Source organism: Octodon degus, unplaced genomic scaffold (genome assembly GCF_000260255.1).
Source record: "Octodon degus isolate 3935 unplaced genomic scaffold, OctDeg1.0 scaffold00190, whole genome shotgun sequence".
Classification (NCBI taxonomy): domain Eukaryota; kingdom Metazoa; phylum Chordata; class Mammalia; order Rodentia; family Octodontidae; genus Octodon; species Octodon degus.
In genome coordinates this window covers 2,712,699-2,732,994 of record NW_004524766.1, presented here as the reverse complement: position 1 = coordinate 2,732,994, position 20,296 = coordinate 2,712,699, and the positions used below count along the sequence as shown (strand labels likewise).

General features: G+C 42.1%; 1 protein-coding gene across 2 annotated transcripts in view; it reads left to right on the top strand.

Annotated features, from left to right (window-relative positions):
- Nucleotides 1-19,945, top strand: part of Polr3g (RNA polymerase III subunit G) — a 40,580-nt gene extending 20,635 nt beyond the window's left edge. For both annotated transcript variants that reach the window (XM_023704177.1, XM_004644054.2), the window contains exons 6-8: nucleotides 9,493-9,575; nucleotides 13,037-13,183; nucleotides 18,689-19,945. In XM_023704177.1, coding sequence (XP_023559945.1) covers nucleotides 9,493-9,575; nucleotides 13,037-13,183; nucleotides 18,689-18,775 — 317 coding nt within the window. In that variant the 3' untranslated portion in view covers nucleotides 18,776-19,945. The remainder of the gene's footprint in view (nucleotides 1-9,492; nucleotides 9,576-13,036; nucleotides 13,184-18,688) is intronic.
- Nucleotides 19,946-20,296: the final 351 nt, after the last annotated feature.

Below are 20,296 nucleotides of genomic sequence, written 5' to 3'. Positions count from 1 at the left end.
AACCCTTTGTGTCTCTCTGGCAAGATGTTCTGCTCCTGAATCAGCTGGGTGGGTCTTGCCTCTAGCCTCTTTGCAGGGAGTTCTGCTGAAGGGTTCCCTGCTGGCCCTGCAGCCTGGGTCGAATGAGGATCCGCGGGCCCGGGTTGTCTCACTCACTCGCCGGGTCTGCACTCTGGGCCTATTCAGGATCCCGCGGCCTGGGTCATCTCACTCACTCGCCGGGCCTGCGCTCTGGTTCTGTACAGGATCCAGAAGCCTTGGGGTTGTTTCTTGAGTTGCCCTTTCTTTAATTCCAGAGACTTGCTGAGCTGGAAAGACTTTGCAGTACTATAGGCTTTCTCACCTTTCATTTACAGAAGTTTTTATGATACTGGATATATTTTATGTTATCAACTAAATCATTTTAAAATCAAGAAATTGGCAAAATAGAACTTCATATTGTATGTAAAAGAGCAAAGTGAATATTTCTGTTATGGTTTTCTCTGGTAATTCCAGTCAGTAAATAGCTGAGCAGCTCCTACTGCCAGACCCTGTGTGGAGTGGAGCAGAACCGGGACAGTGTGGCCCTGTCCTCCTCACAGGGCAGCCTGGCAGGGGTTCTCCAAGGAAACAGACTGGAGGATGAGTAGAGAGGTTACTGCAGTGAGGCAGAAGGAGGAACCCAGGAAAGAGGCCAGATTGGGCCAGATGACCTGATGAATGGCTCCGAGGTGTCCTGTTTCTTCAAGGTAGATGTGTGGGAATGTTGTGTGTGCTGGACACAGGTGTGTGGACCTGAGGGTGGAGCTGCTGACCTCAGCAGAGACAGGACCTCAGAGACTGAGGTCCTCTAGGATGAAATCGGAGAAGTGGAGGGAAAGAGAGCCTGAGCCTGGAGCTGGCAGAGGAGGTGGAATCAGCAAAGAAAAAGTAGAAAGTGAGGAGGAGAAGGGCGGAGTTACAGAGGAAGAGCACAGCTTGAAGAGTATTCCAGAAGGTGAGTAGCAGGGTAAGGCGGTCACAGCGTCCACAAGGTTGCCAAGTGGTCGATTAAACAGAGGAGCAGAAAATGTTATTTTTGTGCATTGGTCTTTGATGTCCTTAGGAAAAACTTTTTAAAAGATTTGCATGAATAAGAATCCAGATTGAAATGAGTCAGACAATAAGTGGGAGCTTTCAGTGGCCACAGTTTCTGCTTGTTTGTAAGGATGTGTGGGTCTCAGAGTGATCCATTCTACCAGGGGAGCAATGGTGGCAGGAATGAGGAAAAGATAGACAAGAAGACAAAAGCTGGGATAGGTGGTGACTGCTCTGCTGGTTAGCAAGACGACCACTGTGAGCAACTATATGGATATTTATTTGTACCTTTGCAAAGTTAGTAGCATGTAACACTAGGTTGTTTAGTGACTGACAGCCCACATTAACTAATCAGGATGCTTATCTCAGGACTGAGGTAGCTTATCTGCTTTAGGCACTGGGGCCTAGTCCTGCTTATATACATTTGACCAATTTTCTAGCTTCCATATCTCCTAACATGTCAGAGATGGATGTTCCATTGTAGTTAGAGAAGCTTTATTTGGAGAGATCTTTAGAGGACTTTTTCTTACTTGACACCAGTCCAAAGATTTTAAGTACTTGAATTCAGCAGTGTAACCCTATATAGTCCATAATAGTAGCAAGTTATCAGTACAGCTGGTAATTGTCAGAAGTTGTTAGTGACTTGAGCCTTTTACAATGTAGCATATTAATATGGCATTACTTTTCATATCTCATGGTTATACTTTTCTTTTGTATGGTTAAGATTAAGTTAAAGTAAGCCTTGTACAAATACAAATTTAACTTTTACTATCTGACAGGGTCAGTTAAACCTCCTTAGTATTTACCTTGGAACCATGTATAGCACCTCCTAGACCTTCTGTCACTGTCAGCCATCTGGATGAGTCACCGCCATTGTTCGACCAGTTTGCTTTCTGTGAAAGCCTGGCAGATTTTTTTTCTCTCTAGTAAGTCCTTATATATTAACTTAATATCTTCGATCACTTTCCTCTGTGGCTTCATTTTCTCCTTAATCAGGAAATCAGAGACTTAACTGAGTTACAGGATGTCACAGCAGAGATTTTATGTCCTAAGTCTTCACTGACCTTGAAAGGCAAGGGCCAAAATATTGGCTATCATTTAACTCATCTACGTCTAATATTTGATCTCTGAACTTCAGTTGTGGAACATCCAGAAGAGAAGCGTAATGATATTCCCCTGTAACAGAGGCAGTAAGCTTAATATTACTATGTGAATATAAAACACCTTAAACATAAAATGAAACTTACTTTCTAACAATTATGAATATTCTAATATTTAAAGCCCTATAGAATGTTAAAAGACAGCAATGACTTTTTTTACACAGAAATTTAGAAATTAAGAACATAAACATTGTAACAGGACAATCCTGAGGACATTTTGTAACACACTTAAATTTTTGTTTTGACACTCCACTTTTACCCAATCATCTCTAATATATAATGAATTTTTACCTAGGTTTTACATTTTAGAAGACCTGTACACTTGGAATCATGAATACACTCAATACACTGTAAGATTAACAATAATGAGTTATCATACACATGTGAAAACCTTTGCTTCTTAATCTAGTCTTATACCAAAAACATTTTTAAGAGAAAACCTTATTGTAATTTTTTTTTAAACTTTATCTTAAAAAATAAAGAAATAAACTTTATCTTTTAACCAATGACCAGTTTATTGAGGGCATCTTCCAGGAGACTACTGAGATCATTGGGAGCTCCTCATTAATGAACAAAAGGTTGGCCACGCCTCTTAGTAATTGGACTCCTTTCTAATAACTTCTCCCCACCTTAAGGAATTTTTACTTATGTAGCTTAAAATGTTTAATAAACTGTATAAACCAATTTTGATATCACTTCGACCAGCTGGTAACGTAGGAGAAAGCATGCTTTTAAGTCCGTATCCTGAATTGTATTATGAACAAATGATCAAAAAAGAAAAAAGAGGAATAGCTCTTCACAGAACACACTAACAAACATCTTTAGAAACTTATGAGTGCACTCAACTATATATTCCTGGCCAGATTAATTTATAGTAACTATTACAGTTTTTAGAAATTTACGATTATAAATAGACTAGTCAGATTTTGTTGTTTGTCAGTAATCAGAGATCTCTTATCAGAAAGTTGTGGAAAGGATAAAATCTTTTATCTATAATTTATATGCATACTTTGTAGTTTTGTATTTTTTGTCTTACTACTAGTAAAATTTAGCTCACTTATTTTTATGTATTTTTGTCACCTATTTAGACCTTGGGTTTCCATGTTGTCAGTCCCTTCCGTAGGCCCCAGGCTGGACCCGGCCTCATCCCTCTTGACTTCTCCAGGACAACACACTCTAGTACCCAAATAGGTCATTTAGCATTTTCTCAAAAAACAAGCCTTCCCTCAGCCCCAGGTTAGTAGTGAACTGATCCCTTCCATTGTCCGGTATGGCAGTCTCTCCAAAGGGCCAAAGAACCTTTCCTAACCGTTTTTCTCTTATTTGATGGAATTTTTTCTGCTGTTGTACTTCCATCTTTTGTAGAATTTAAAAATTTTAGGGGCCGGGGAGATAGGTCAGTAGAATAAGTGCTTGCCTGGCAAGTGCAAGGGCCCAAGTTCAATCTCCAGTCCCCCCCCCAAAAAAAAAAAGAATTTAAAAATTTTAATAGTGTATATTGACAAGTGAAGTTGGAGAGATTGATTCCCACCCTTTTTTTGTAATTGAATTTTAATTGTACAGTGATAAACCTTTATTTTGGAAGAGGAAGACATACATTTCCCCACGTAAACTAGTATGACCTATGTGTGAAAAAAAACACTTTAACTTACCTGAATGATAATGATATCAGAGAGAGTAGCCCAAAATCTAGATGGAACCAGTTAATGCTACCAAACTGAGTCTGAAAATCATGAATGGTTGATCTGAAACAGTTTGGGGCACACTATATCTTTGTTGAATAAGCTGACCCAAATATGAAGGAGTTCTCATAACTTATATCCATTTGGCAGCCACCACTAGGCCTTTTATTATTTAAATGGGATGTCCTAATCAAGCTACTGTTTGAAATCACAGTACTTTTATTTCTTTTTTTCAGAAAGATTAGCACTTCTTTTTTTGGTTTTTTGGGTTTTTTGCGGTACCAAGGACTGACCTCAGGATCTTGCACTTGCCAGGCAAACACTTATTTCACTGAACTATCTCCCCTCCTCTAAAGCGATTTTTTGTTTGTTTGTTTTTGGCAGAACCAGGGATTGAACTCAGGCTCTTGCACTTGCGAGGCAAGCACTTATTCTACTGAGCCATCTCCCCGGCCCCCACACTGCTTTTAGATTGTACTGCAAACCTCTATATTTGTCTGTAAAATATCAAAGCCTTCTTATACCAGTTTTAATATAGGACTCTAAAACAAGTAATCAATCTCATTAGAAATTAAAAATATTTTAAGTAATCTTTTTAAAATATCCCCATTATTGTAAATCTTCTGAATTTTTTTTTAAGCAAATTGTTTTTATCTTTAGGGATGGAAATAGCCTTTTAATCTAATCACTTGAAGGAGAAAATGGAAAAACTTCTCTTTTAGTGTCAGTTGTAATGGAGAGAGACAGCCATTCTAGTTCCTGCTTTTCTGCTAAGCTCAGGTCCTAGAGGAACGGCCCTTTGGATCTCACCAGCTGGGCACCCAGCTGCCTCACTTGGACGCCAGCCACACTTACTTTTTTTTTTTTTTTTTGGTGAAACCGGGGATTGAACTCAGGCCCTTGCACTTGCCAGGCAAGCACTTATTCTCTCTGGCCCCTATTTTTTTTTTCCTTCACACTTAACTTTTGAAAAGGCACTTTACAATGTTTTCCCTTTAATTAATTTTTATTTTTTAATCCATTATTTCTTTTTAATAATTTTAAAATTTTTATCAAAGATAAAAGAATGGGGCTGTGGAGATGGTTCAGTGGAATAAGCGCTTCCCTGGCAAGCGCAATCCCCGGTTTCACCAAAAAAAAGAAGAAGATAAAAGAATGACCAATTGAGAAATAGGAGTCTGGTGTGGCTCAAATGATGGTGTGGATGGAGTAAATTATCTCTGATTTCCCTGCATAATCAGCATCCATGACACAAGGCAAAAATCTGAAGGCCTTTTAAAATGAGACTGTTGCGGCCTAGCAAGACTCCCAGTGTCCCCTGAGGCACAGATCCATGGACTGCAGAAGGAATAACTTGGAGCCCCATGTCAGGAGTGAGCAGGAATCTGGAGGAGGAGCTGAGGTCCAGGCCTCCGCTGTGGGTCGGCTTGCCAAAGGTCAGGGACGCTTGTGGTGCAGGGGAGAGGAAAACATTGGGAGTTTCCCTGGAGGGGTCTGCGTTCCACATCAGTCTGGGATCTGCTTTCACTTGTCCAGTGGTTCCCTCATCTGCATCTAGTACATGGACTGCAAGGTTTTATTGAAGAGACAGATAAAGGCTGTGTCACCTTTGGTGCAACAGAAGGATTTCAGGCTAAATGTTCCATATCCCCACCACAAAAACAAAGGACATTTTTTCCTTTTTTCTAGACTGTGGATGAATAACCCGAGTAACAGCTGCTGCCCAGGAAGCTCCCTGTACAAGTGCAGGGCAGTATCTGCACAACCCCCAATCATCTCAGGCAGAGTAACCCACTTTTTGTGGGGTCTTAAAGCCTTTTTATATTTATTTGCATTTTTGAAGGCCAGTTGTTGAACTACTGATTTGCCAGCTTCTTTGTCTCCTATAATCCTCTCACTAGCTTGCAATAAACATGTAGCAAAATCTTGAAAAGGTTGGTTCATCAGGGCCTTGCCTGACGAAAGCCGAATCGAGGGATGCCTCACCGTTCTAGAAGGAAGCTCCCTGCAGGCCCTAATGGCACCTATCTTAGTTTGCTCGTACATTTGCAGCGCAGAAGTCAGTCGGTAGCTTGTGTTGGCAAAGGCACCCTCCCCAGCTAGCATATCCCTTGTTATGGCTAAGTTGTGAATTGCATTCTGAGCTGCCTGTTCCATGCAGTATTCAAGGAAATTCCCTTTCCACAATAATCTGGGTTCAAGTATGCTTTGGCTACTCCTTTCCAATCACTTGGGGCTGTAGCATTTCTACTAAACTCAAGGTAAAGAAAGCAGTGGGGCCGTAAGTAGCAACAGCTTGTGTTCATTCTTTCCAGGTTTTAAAGGGTAGATTCATGAAGACGTACAACTTGTCCCAGATTGTTAGGGACTTGTACTTTAGAAACAGGGAAGATGTATTGAAAACCCTCCTGGTACTCACTTGCCCATCTGGCTTCTTTAATGCCAACTGCAAGGGAGATAAGGAAAGTGGCCCCGCTTCCCTTGAGGCAGGAATGCCAATCTGTGACTCAGCAGAATTTCTCTGGGCTGCCATGGCCTCTGCCAGCCACTGTGTGTGCCTGCTGTTGCTCTGGCTCAGTCCATTGGATGTTTCCTTTTTGCCCAGATTTTAAACATAGACACTTATCTTGACCCTACAAATTTGTGATGCCAGCAGCGCACGTAGCCAGTGCCAAGGCCACGGCGTACCATGGTCAGGACCCTCCTGCTTGGCACCAGCGCAGGACTGTAGTTGGCATGCACCGACCTCTGGCTGGACTGGGCAAGCAGATGCACGGGAGGCTGGGGAGTCCCGGCTGGGCCTGCCTAACACTGGGGTGCAGGGGCCGCCCAGGGTCCAGTTTATGCTTCTTCCTGTGGTGGCACCTTGCTGCTTGGAACCAACTGCTCCCAATTTAAAATAACTTTTTCCTTTTTTATCTAATTGAGCAAAGATAGAGGAAGACGAAAAGATGCAGGGTTTAAACTCTATCTGCTATACCTTTGCTCTACCCTCCTTGTCCTGTTTGGGACTTAATTTTAAAACAGTACTGCATGCAAAGTCCTCTATGATGGTCTTAGAAAGTAACACAAATACAGAAACCAAAAAAACAGATGTTTCTATATACGTGGATAAACATCTACAGTTCTTGAAACTCTTTTTTTCCCCATTTTTAACTCAATATAACTTTCCTTTTTGGCTTCTCTCAAACCTGTTTCTTTCTTACTCCTTTATCTCTCTGGCCCTAGTGAACAGTTCATTTCCGGCCCTAATGAGCCTCCATCCCCAAGTTTTGCACCTAACGTGCCAGTACCAGTGCATGCCTGTGCTGGGTACTGCTGGCTGTAACCAGTCCACTTCCCTCCCTTATGTGCGCTCTTTGGAAGTGTTCCTGCCACCCCCGCTTATCTCACACGGGGTATCCTGATCAGGTGCCAAATGTGGGGCTCAGCGTGCTCCGTTCTACCAGAGGAGAAAGACTGCAGGAAAGAGGAAAAGGTAGGAAGACAAAAGCTGGGTTAGGTAGTGACTCATCTGCTTGGTTGGCAAGATGACCCCCCCCCCCAGCAACAGTTAGTAACACGTGACACAAGGTTGCCTAGTGACTAATAGCCAACATTAACTAGTCAGGATATTTACTCAGGCCTGAGGTAGCTTGTCTGCTTTAGGCACTGAGGCCTAGTCCCGCTTACACACATTCGGCCCATTTTCTAGCTTCCATGGCACCCAACACTTGTTAAGAAACTAAGCAACCCTAGAGGTGGACACAGGGCAGAAGGACTTAAAAAGAATCAAGATGTGTTGTACCAACTCCCCACGATGAGCATAGTCACTATTTTAACACTTTTTTTTTTACATGTATTTGATACAGGGTCTCACTCCGCAGCTCGGACTTGTGATCCTCCTGTTTTTAGCCTCTCCAGAGCTGGGATTACAGGCATGCACCACCACACCCAGACCACACCCAGACTCGGTAGCCAGCTCAGTGCACCCCCCCCCGGGGGGGGGCAGCGTGGCTGATGGTGCCAGGGATTGAACCCTGGTCCCTGAGCTCACCTAGGCAGGTGCATAGTGACTATTTTAGAATAAAAATTTTAAAAAGCAACAGCCACAAACTTTTCCTTATCCTGTTCTAATGTTTTTCTTGTATAAAAACCAGAAAATTGTTGATTCTTCAAATCTAGCTACTGACAGGCGTTGAAAGCAACTGAAAAAGTGAAGTATATGTGTATATTTGGGCTAAAGATAGAAAAAATCATTTTAATATTTTGGGGTTCAGATAGTCTTTTAGCAGTTTTGGTAGTTTTGGTACTTGCCCCCCATTCTAAGTAAGCAGGGAATGTTGAGTGGACTTGTATCTTCATCTGGCCTCTTGTTAAAAAATTAGTAATTTTTCTAACTATAAACTACTGTGGATAGTATCTGCTTAACATGCTTACATATTTTTATGACATGAAATTTGATAAAAGTTCTTCGAGAACAAGATTTACTCTTGTGAAGAAGTTACATTCTTAGCTGCTAGTTTGAGGCACAGTATTCCAAGATTATTGTGATCTTCCTCGGCGTGCTGCTGCACTTTCTGTGCTCATAGAAGCAGTCTTTGCCCTCCTGCCAGGCAGAGGAAGTTACCCATCGCGCCCTGTCTTCCTTCGCATGAGCAGACCTCCCTGACGCAGGTCACGGAGCTGCGGAGGAGGGCTCCTGGGGCAGTTGGTGTGGCGCAGTAGAAGTGACTCCATCAGCGCGGGGTCGTCCTGCACAACCCAGACATTTCTTCTTCTGTAGGTTAAATGTTAATCTTTACAAAATTACATCTTTGTGCACCATATTTTCCTTGGTTAGTAATTTCTGGGTATTTAATTTGATTTTGGAAAAGAACTATAATATTTCCTGACTATAATGGGACAACTTTGTAGTATATCATAATGCTTTGGTAACTGAGTGGCGGAATCCATATGTGAAATATTCCCTCAGTTTCAGAGTAGCCTTAAAAAGTAATATTTTTGAGATGGGTAAAACATTCCATATCGCAGAGGCATTAAAACATTTTATTTGTGCTGCCTTGAGTTTGGAGATTCATATGCTGGATGTGCTTAGTTTAACTCTTTTCATCTTCACTCCAAAGACAGTTGTTTGTGCAGTGAATGTTCCTCCTTTGTCATCTCTCTCACTATTACCAAGCTCCTGGTTTTCCTGAACTTCTTCATTTTCCACATCTCACAGACACTGATTCCTGACAGCGAGTGAGCGGCGGCCAGCGCGTGGCTCTGCGGGAGCCCCGCCTGCTGCAGTCCTCCGCAGCTCTGCGTGTGTTCCCACATTAGCAGCTTCGTCTCTAGTGATAGCAGTTGCCAGCACAGCTTGCAGTGCCTACTGAAAATATATCTGCCTCTAGTCACAAAAATACCTTTAGTAGTAGTTATTCACTCTTGGGAAGCCAGCGAGATGTTTCGTTTTATTTCTTTTGTTTGTTACTTAAGAAAACGAATTCATTCCGAAAATTGTTTGACTACGTGGCAGGGCATGCCATTGTGCTAAGCAGCATACGAAAAGGCATAAAAAGGTCATCACTGTTGCCGTTACAGAAGCATATTAACTGGTGGTTTTATTTCAGCAGACCCAAAATCCAAAAGCACAAAAGGTACAGACAGAGTGTCTTCACTCCTTAATGCTGCAGATGTGTTGAAAAAAATTGAGGTAAGATTTTTCTCTTAGTGTAAAAGTGAACTGGAAAAGTATAAAACCTCATTATTTCTTTTGCCTTCTTACTTCAGTCTTTCTACTGAAAATGCAGAGTTCCCAAAAATCTCCTTTTCCCCACTGGTATATACATATTATTAAAAAAAAAAAAATTGGGTTTTGAGTCTTATGGTATGTGTGACAGACTATTGAGGGAAAAATATTGTCTTATGAAACTATTTTTATCTTTATCTAAATATTTTTTAAAAGAGTCATAAAATTCAAATGGTTAATACACTGGCCCCCCATCCTATCCCTAACCCAGCTGTTTATTCCCTTCATCGGTCCCGTCATTACAACTTCTTATATCACTTTCAGAAATATTTTATGAATAAGAAACAGAATTTTTCCTTTTTGATGATAAAAGGCAGCAGATCATACTCTTCATTTTCACTCTGTCACTTAATAAAGTATCTTGGAGATGGTTTATATCAGGCTACTTGAATTGCCTCGTTCTTATTTTGGCCACATTATAAGAATGAACCATGATTTATTTAATGAATGTGCCACTAGTGGGCATTGTTTCTTCTAGTGTTTTGCTCTTGTACATAATGCTGTGATGAATTCATAGTAAATGTCACTTTCCCAAGGAGAGTAAATGTCTAGAAGTGTTGGGTCGGTTTTGTGCCTGGAATCAGTGTCATCACATGACTTCCCATGGAGGTGATAGCCGCTTGCTCTGGGTTTTGGCGCATGCGCTAACCTTGTGCTGCTGGCGATGACTGCAGCAGGGAAGGCTGACTGGACTCTGGGCCAGGCTCTTCGCCGAGCGCTTCATGTGCACCAGGTCCTTAGGAGCTGGTAGCGACAGAGAGATGGGTTCTTTTATTCCCTGCATACGGAAGATGAAGTCACAAGTTTAAAACATTTACTTGCTTGGCCAGCATGGCACAGCTGCCTGGTGGCAGGAACTCTTTAATTTTTGCTCTTTTATTTTTTGACCAGTACTTGGGCTGGAGAGAGCGTGTCTGAAAAATAAAGCCCAAGGACTGATGGATGAATGAATAGCAGTAACTGGCACTTCTGATGGTGGTGGAGTGATACATGCGCTTGCAGGGCGAGCCAGATTCTGTTCATCGCGCCCGTGCTCCACCGCTCTGAAAGCCTCCTGAGGAAGGTTGATAAGATGGCTGTCGGGTGCTGTGAGAAAGATAAATCTGCATCTTTGGGAGTGGCTTCTCCTCAACAAATTTTATTTCTTTACTCCTTGCACTTAACACTCTTCTAGGACAGTTAAAAGTGAATTTTAATATCTGGGCATGTCAGCAATTTTAGGAGAGTAAAAGTTGTTTGTAAATGGCTGCATAATTGTTCATATCCAAAGCAAAAGAAGCTTATTGAAGTTCATTTCTACAGCAGGAGAAGTTTATTAAAGTATTACTGCAGTATATCTGGATGGGAAAATAGCAACACACCTCCAAGCACATGGGTAACCAGACAGCAGGAAACGAACACATGGGCTGCTTATTCTGCACAGCGTATAGTCTGTACTAAGCTTAGACAGTTACATTTCATGGGCGAGAAAGTGGGGACCACTAAGTGGAAGAGCCTCGCCTCACTCAGTGCCAAAGGAAAAAAAAGCAGTGAGGTCAAGTTTGTGTCAAAGATCAGTTCTTTTAAGAAAATTCCATAGATCTATTTGTTTATTTAACTGTTTTGTGGTTTGGAGTCTTTGTTATAGAAATAAAGATGAGGTTATTAATTTAAATATGTTTGAACTGGCAGCAGAAATATGGGCATCATAGTCCCTATTCACACTGAATTTTATGTTTTAAATTTTTATATAACGTTTAAATATGATAGAATATGCTAATTATGCAATAATAGCACTTTTTCAGGTATAATGTAGACCTTGCACAAAGTTAAATATAGCACTATCATTCCATCTGAACTATGTAAACTTTTTACTTATGTTCTGATTCAAATGGAAAACACAATTACACTCATAATTGTAATAACTCATGGCAACATCAGGTCAGATTGAGGTGAATCACTTTGTGCCTATTTCTTTGATCTTTGTTCTGCCTGAAGAGGATGATCAGACAAGAAAAGAGGACTTGGAAAAGAAATTGAGTTGTTGCTTTTTTTTTTTTTTTTTTTTTTTTTTGGGACAAATTTCACTACGTAGCCCAGGCTGGCCTTGAACTCACAGTGATCTTCCTGCATCAGCTTCCCAAGTACTGGGATTACAGGCATATCCCACCATGGCTGGATGATACGTCTTTTGTTTACCTTTGATTTAGCTTAAATTCAGATTTGGATATAATTATAAGAATTTTTAAAAAATAAATAAGGACCAGTAAATGAGTAGCTAAGTTATAGTCACTCCAGATATAAAATATATTTCCCATGCTATATAATCTATAAAGCACATATTTTATAGTAGAGATGAAGCACTTGTAGATTCATAAGCTAGTATTCTAACTATTGTTTAAGAATAATCAGAAAATAGCTAAAGCCTTAGTATGAATATTGACATGTGACATTATTATGTCCGCCTTGTATAAAATTTGAGTAACTATAATTTGTGCAAGGTTAGTAGTGTACAAGTTGGTGAACAGATAGTGATATAATGAAAACAGGTCACTTTTTATCAAATAAAGTCATTGTAGCTGGCGAGATAGCTCAGCGGTCTAAAGCACCTGCTTAGGCAAGCGTGCAGGGACCACAGTTTGCGCCCCCACACCACATGCCTTGCCAGCCCTGCCCCCTAGGGTGGGCTGAGCGGGCCAAAAAAAAGCGATTGATGTTTCTTATAGAAATACAAAGATGTAGTTTTAAAGGTAAACTTGTGTGCTAGTAATGATGTCAGGGAGAGGCTAAGTAGGACCAGGAGGTCCTGAACGCTCTCCTCACCGTTTCTCCCCCTTGCCTCCTGTCTGAAAGTTGCTGATACTCCCTAGAGTTGGCCTTGATCTCTTCCCAACCTTCTTGATGTATTAGGAAGCAAAGGTTCCTAAGGACGGAATGAGAACAAAGGAAATACAGGGTAATCTGCAGCTGGGGCAACTTAGCCCTGCAGACAGCATGCGGCTAAGATGGCTTGATAGTGATAGTTTCCGAAAGCAATTTATCTGTAAAACCAGAACATAGACATTTTGAAACATTACCGTTACGTGTTAGAAGGAAAACAAAACAATATTCGGAAAGTTCTGCGCTGTAAATGATACGTCCCATACTTTAGGAGGAGGCAGGACGGGTATCGTAAAGCGCAGTGCTGGGCACTGGAGGGGCCCGCCCAGCCTGAGCTGAGCCCCAGCAGGGAAGTAACGGGCAGAGCAAAGGCTGGCGCTACGGGACCGCTTCCTCTGGAGCCCGAGGTGGTTCAGCTGCGGCACTCTCCCTGGGTCCCCTGCCGCTAGACCGGGTGCCAGAGCCCAGCCCTTTCCCCATAAAATAATGAAACTCTCTTCCACCAGGAATTGGAAAAGAGGGGCGATGGTGAAAAATCCGATGAGGAAAACGAAGAGAAAGAAGGAAGCAAAGAAAATAAAGAAGGTGATAATGACAGTGATGATGCCAATGCCGAGCAGGAAGACTACGATGAGGAGGAGGAGCAGGAAGAGGTAAGGGCCATCTGGGGCCAGGCTGAGCACCTCAGCTTAAGGGCGATCTAAGAAGGAGTCAGGCGGGTGGTGGCTGAGCAGAATCAGCCCCTGGAAGCCAAGTTCCTGAAGTAAATGCTTCTTACTCATAGCAGGTCCTTGGTGTCAAAAGAAAGACAGCACTGGGATGCTAAGGGTGCCCAACTGAACAGAGGAGGAAACGGTGACTTGGAGGCAGCTGTGTAGGTGGAAAGCAGTCCACAAACTGAGAACAGTGATCAGATTAGTGCAGTTAAGATTTAACAGAAAGGGCTGGGGAGATAGCTCAGCTGCATCAGCACCTGCCTACCAAGCAAAAGGTCCTGAGTTTGATCCCCAGTATAAGGAAAAAAAAAAAAAATTAACATCAAATTTTAAGCCGGCAATGGAGTTGGAGGGCTTCCCTGTGTAGGTCTAGAGGGAGGTCTGTAACGCCACTGTGTTTCAAATTCTGGAGTACGTGTGGGACTGTGAGCACTAATGATCCCCTTGGCTGGGCCTAAGACTCCATGTTTCAGAAACGTGTGCATTCGAAGCTGGAATCAGTCAGGACCCTTGGCTAGGGTTAACTGTGGTCACAGCCCCTAGGGGGTTTGTGGCCACTACACACTGTGAGACTAGGCTGTTTCTCCCCACTCCTGGTGACCTTGATGTGCACCCCACTCCTGGTGACCTTTCTGCTGCTTACACCATGCTCTAGTCGTTCTTCATCTGAAACTGCTCCAACCACGAAATCCTCATTACATGCTTTAATTACATATAATGAGTACAGTTTTGCATTGGACTTTGTGTTCTTTTGAAATTTATATTGATATAAAGGAAAGTGTGGATATATTTGTTTCTTACCTCATTTGTTTGTTTTGTTTTTTGTATTTTAGTACAGGGTCTGTAGGGTCTCACTACGTAGGTCAGACTCATAGTGATCCACGTGTGTTCAGCCTCCCAAGAGCTGGGATTACAGGTGTGCACCACCACGCCACCGTCTCAATCGCCTCAGTCTCAAGGTGCCCCAGGGGCGGGGCCAGCGCAGCAGGCCGAGGATGGAGGATCAAATCCCAGCCTCTGCGCTCTGCCTAAGCAGATGCTTTAATCCCCTGAGCTATTTGGCCAGCCCTTGCCAACCTCGTTTGTTAATCAGTTTGCTTTCTTCATTGATTGGAACTCTTGTTAGCTCTGCAGTTCCCATATCTGCTTGGATGTGTTGCTGTACTCTGTTTCCATTGACCCGTTAGGGAGCAGCACTAAGCTGTTCCAGTTAGGAATAGAAGCTCCTGATGGTTTAATACAGCGCATGGCTTCCTGCTGCCCTTGAGAATTTTCTGAGCATTTTGTTTATTCATCCCGATGAATTTTAAGTCACAAATTGAGCATCTCTTGTTGGTCTTTGTCTTTTCTCCAGGTCGCTGTTTCCTTCTTGCTTGGTTCTGTCAGGTTGGGTGGGCAGGGCTTTTGGACCTTGGTTCCACTTTACTGGTTCCTGTTCCTTTCCTTCTCTAAGGAGCTGAGGTCTTCACTCACCTTTCATCCTCTTCCCTGTCGTGACTCGGCCTCAGAGTCTGGAGGTTGGTTCAGAAATCCTGTTTCTGAAGAACCACAGATGCTGGTGCTGCTAGAACAGGCCCAGCCCCATTTTGCACAATAACATGTATTCTTTCTCTTGCCAAGTCAGCTCTCATGGTTTACTTCCGATCATGCTTTTTCTTCATAATCCCTCTCTTCACTATACTTTTTCTTTCACTCTTAGCAGGTAAAGGCTCCTTCATTCAGAAAATGAAGCTGTTGACAGCCAACTTCCTAAATTTCCAGGTCTCTGTCTTCACTGTCATCTCTCTTCCTCTTTTTTTATCAATGGAAGAAATCGCTAACCTACTTGGAGCTAATAATCCTGCCCTATTTTGGGACTGTAATCCTCAGGTCATTTTCCTTTCTATACTTTTTAGTATCTTTTCTTATTTGTTTATAAATTAAAATTTTTCTTCTGTTTATAAATTAAAACATGTTCATTTCCTACGTGAAGTATTTTCCCAGATTATCTGATCAGCCCTCCTGCCATCTCTTGAAAGCTGCTTTAGCTCTCATTCTTGGTCCCCCCTTCCCCATGTAGCTCTTTTTAGTCCGAGTTCTACTGCACGCTACTCAGATTATTGCTACCAAGTTCACCGTAGATGAACTGCAGCCCTTACTCCACTTGCCCTTTCTATAGCATTCAACACTTTTGAACAACTTCCAACTATTCTATAATTAAAATATTTCCTTTATTTAAATCAACCATTTTAAGGCAGTTGTAGGCACCTGCTCTGCCAGGTATTGTTCTACGTGCCAAAAAATACAGAGAGGTGGTTGTGTCCCTTTGTTTTTCCGAGATAGTGCTTCTCATTTTTCTCCTCTTTCCTTGTTTCTCCTTTTCTACTATCCTGACTTCCCTTTATTCTCCTTCGTAAATGTCGGGGCTCAGGGTTCTAGCCCTGGGCCTTAATTTCTCTGACTGCTGCGTCCTTACCTACAACCGCCCTAATCACCTTCCGACTCCTTATTCCGTTGTCATTCAGCCTGTAGTAGTTGTACACTTATTATGTGCTTGGAATTGTGCTAGGCAGTGGAAGTATGAGGATGAGATTGCTTGTCCCCTCAAGGAAATCATTCTACTGGGGGACAAACCGGAAAGGAAACAGATATGATCAGTAAGTGAGTAAAACCATGATGTTGTAGTCCTGGGCAACAAAGGCGCACATAGAAGATACCACACTGCTGTAGGGATGTGGACGTGAATACCTCAAAGCGGACAATTTGTAAGGTTTTATTTAAGAGTTAATGAGATTAAGATGAGAAAATAGACTGGAGGAAATGCAGGTAGAGGAGAGTGCAAAAGGAAAGGCCGGCCTGCAGGTGCCGAGAGCGTGCCATCGTAGCGTAACTGACCGGTAGGTCAGTATGACCGGACTCTGGACTGTGCGTGGGTTGATGTAGAAGCGAGAGCCTGGAGAGAGCAGCACTTGGGGCTGTGCGGCCTTGCATGCCAGGCTGAGACTATATCGTATCTCTGTGTCACATAATCAGAAGAGCTGTGAACGCTGGAGGAGCGTGGTCACATCTGTGATTGGTAGGCGTTAGTTCAGACTGAGAGGCGGCACAGGGTGGATCGCATCTGCAAACTTGTCACCTGCCAGAGCTGCTCAGCCAGTGGTGGCTTTAACTTTCAAAAGGTATTTAACAGTGTCTGGAGACACTTTTGGTTGTCACACTGCCGTGTGAGTGGTGGTGCCACCAGGTTCTAGTGGGTAGTGGCCAGGGTTGACAGCTGTGTTAACAAAGTCCACAGGGGCTGAGCCTGGATATACTCAGTAGGTTGGAATAAAGACCTCTTCTCAAATACTCAGCAAACACTGGCATTCTAATGCTTAGCACTCTGCGTTAGACCTCAGAAAGTACCATACAACACAGTGGCTTTAGACAAGTAGGTTTGTGTAAGCACGTTTCATTTTACAAATTCCTCCATTGTAACAAATGGGGCATGTTTTGAACGTGAGACCAAGTGAGGGATGCGAAAGGAAGCGCTTACAGATTTACTCTGTTCCTCATAGCAATTATTAATTAATTAAAAATTTTGGTAATTAATCTACCCAATGAATTGAGGATTTGATAAGCATTTTGAACCATAAAATGGAGCAAATTGTCTATGTAATACTTACATATTAAATCAAGAAAATATTTTTCCTTCAGTATTTTGAATATTATAATTCAAGAAAAAGCAAGAGCTCATATGAGAGCCAAGACCATTTAAGCTGTTAGCTTCAACAGAGTCTGCTAGTTTATATCTGTATTCAGATTATGTAAAATTGCCTTATTGGAGCAGGGAGCGTATTTGGAGGAGATACTTGTGTTTCAAACACATGCACTAAAGGTTTGGTCTGGAGGACTTTCCTTACCACTTTTACAGTTATGTACACATTGGCCTTCTCGTGTTTCCACATGTGCTCACCAGCCTTGCAAGGCCTTGAACTTTGAACTGTGACATCCCTCCCAGCACAAAGGCCCTACACTTCGCTACTTAGACATTTCTGCATTTCTTAACATCAGGGAAGCTAGGGCAACTTTCTGGAGCTGGGAAGGGTCCAGGAGATTTGCAGAAAATCATAGTACTTATTTATTTATTTATTGTATTTAGTGCAGAGTCTGCCGGCTCTACAGGGTCTCACTACACAGATCAGACTCGTAGTGACCCTCCTGTTTTCAGCTTCCCAAGCGCTGGGATTACAGGCATGCACCACCACACCCGTTCTCAGTTGCAGTTTCAGTGCGCCCCAGTGGCAGGGCTGGCACAGGCCAGAGGATCGAACCTCCAACCCCTATGTAAATCGTAGTATTTAGAAAAGGCAAAGTAATGAGTATCTCAAGGATATGTTACCTTTCATTATATATATATATATATATATATGGTCTACTATCTAGATACTAAAAAAGAAAATACTCAGAAGAACAATGAGGCTGACATCCATCGAGATACCTCTTGAGAATGGTCTCTGATGGAAATTTGTATTTAGTGTGGTAGATTTTGATCCTGGCTTTATTACCCAGTTTTATGAGAGCTCACTTCACAGCTCATTAAGCAGCCATTCACCCAGCTCCCCATTCCCTGCCTGGCCCCCATCCCTACTTACCATCTATCCTATATTATTGTAAGATAATAGGCATTGTATCGTTTCATCCACAGACACTTCAGTGTGGACTGAAAAGTGAAGACTCCCTCACGACATAATACTTAGTATGGTCATATCACATCAGTGTTAAACTTTTTTAATCACTTCAAAAAAATTTTTCAATCAAAATCCAAACACAATGCATACTGCAGTCATAAACTTAGTAACTCTTTGTCCGGGTCCAAGATGGATTTTTGGATTTTTCATTTAAGACAGCAGGTATCTTCTGAACCATTTGCATGGCTAACAGTCCTGAAACTGGGCTCATCTTAACCAAGGAAGCCAAAGGCCCCGGATAGATGAGATATGGCTTTCTCTCCACTTGTTCTCCTCGGAGGCCTTTGGTTGATGGGAAATAAAAGTCCCGTGCTCACGGCTAAGCATCAGGACCTGCAGCCTCGGCTCTGGTGCGGTAGTGACCATTAGGGCAGACTGACTGTTGCTTGCGTGGCTGTGCGCTTGGAGGAGTGCTTGTTCCCCAGCTTAGTGAACTAGCCTGCCTGTCACCCCACTGAGGGGTGCTGCGGTGTTCAGCGTCCTGCCAAGGCAAAGGAGCAGCCCCTCACAGCTGGTTGCTACCTCAGAATGGCAGGTGGGACATGCTGCCTTGAGGAAAGCAGACGGGCGGACATGGGCAAACATTCATACTTATCTTAAATAGATTAAAACTTCTAAGCTGCTGGATTTTATTAAATTTTGTATTTATAAACTTAAAGGGATAGGTTACACTGTATTATTTAATGCAGCTAATTCATTTTAAGTTTACTAAGGAATGTACCCTTTCATTTAGGAAAACGACTACATCAATTCGTACTTCGAAGACGGAGATGATTTTGGAGCTGACAGCGATGACAACATGGATGAAGCAACCTATTAGCCATGAAATTTCTCAGAGCAGTTTTTATAATTCAGCTTCTTAGTATTTGGACAAACTTGATTTGTTTCCAATAAGAAATGAGTTTTATTTTTGATCCCTGTTTCACTGGACAAATACTTCTTACCATAATTGTAAAAGTACTTTGAGGTTGTACACTGGTTACCTTATAAAGCAGTCCCTGTCCTGACATTCCTAAATACCTCTGCCATCCCTCTTATGTCTGCTAGTGGAGCTTGAAAATTTGAATGTGCCTCTTAGTCTATAGATCCATACTTGAACAAGTCATTTTTCTTTAAGGTTACTGAGTCATACTGGCTTTCTATAATGTAAAAGTTGACAATACAGCACATGGAGCACTTTAGAAACAAACTTGAAAATTATTTTTTACATGGAATGTACTGTATTACATTATGTCTACGGAAACTTATCTGATCTCTCACAAATGCAAACTGAAGAGATGAAAAGTTTTGTAATCAAAAGCATTCACACATAGTAAGACGTTCACATGACCTACATAAACTTCACAGTCCACATCTCAGTGTGAAAAGGCTTTCAGGTTGGATGAACATAATGGGCTACTTGAGACCATAAAATATACGTGATCTTGCTGTAATAAGCGTGACATCTTCAAATAGTTGAGTTTATGAAAAGTTAGACTGCGACATCTTGTTTGCTGCGGTCGGTACCTTACAGAAGTGCAGTAAGCTTGCTTGTGTCAGTTTCACAGCTGCATACCAAGTGTGAGCATGGCTTAGGGCAGAGGCCCGCACTGCTTTGCAGGTCTGTGCCCTGTACAGTTGGTTATATAGGAACAGCATGAACTCAGGTCATTTTGAAATTAAGATTAATCCTTTTTTAATTTAAAAGATAGCTCCCCTTCCACTTCATATTTTGGGGAGAAAAATACCTAGAAACCTCAGCCTCCCTACAATTAAAAATACCAAAGATTTTAAAGAAAATTCATATATTTCAAAAACACGTATTACACACCAAAATAAATATATTTTTCTCTTTGGAATGATATCACCCATTTGCCTGAACAGCAGAGCCCTAAATTCTATTTTTACCTAGAATACCAAATTTACCCTTAAGACTGAACACGATTACAGCTGGCCAAATAACTCAGCGGATCAAAGCACCTGCAAGCAGGTGCAGGGACCGGGTGTTTGATCCCTGGCCTGCCGTGCTGGCCCCCAGGGCCCACTGAGACTGCAATTGAGATGGCATGGTGGCTCACGCCTGTAATCCCAGCTCTTGGGTGGCTGTAAACAGGTGGATCACTACGAGTCCAATCTAGTAGTGAGACCCTGAACACCCTGTAGACCCCTAAAATACAAAAAGAAAAAAAAAAAAGAAAAACTGAACACGGTTAAGTTTCTGTGCCTTAGTTTCTCCACTGGTAAAGTTTCGTATAAAAGTTATTTAAACACTAAGCAGATTTTGACCTTATGTATACACTCTCTTTGCTTATAAAAATGAGGAGCAGATCTTAAATTTGGTTCTTCTAATCAGTCATAGATA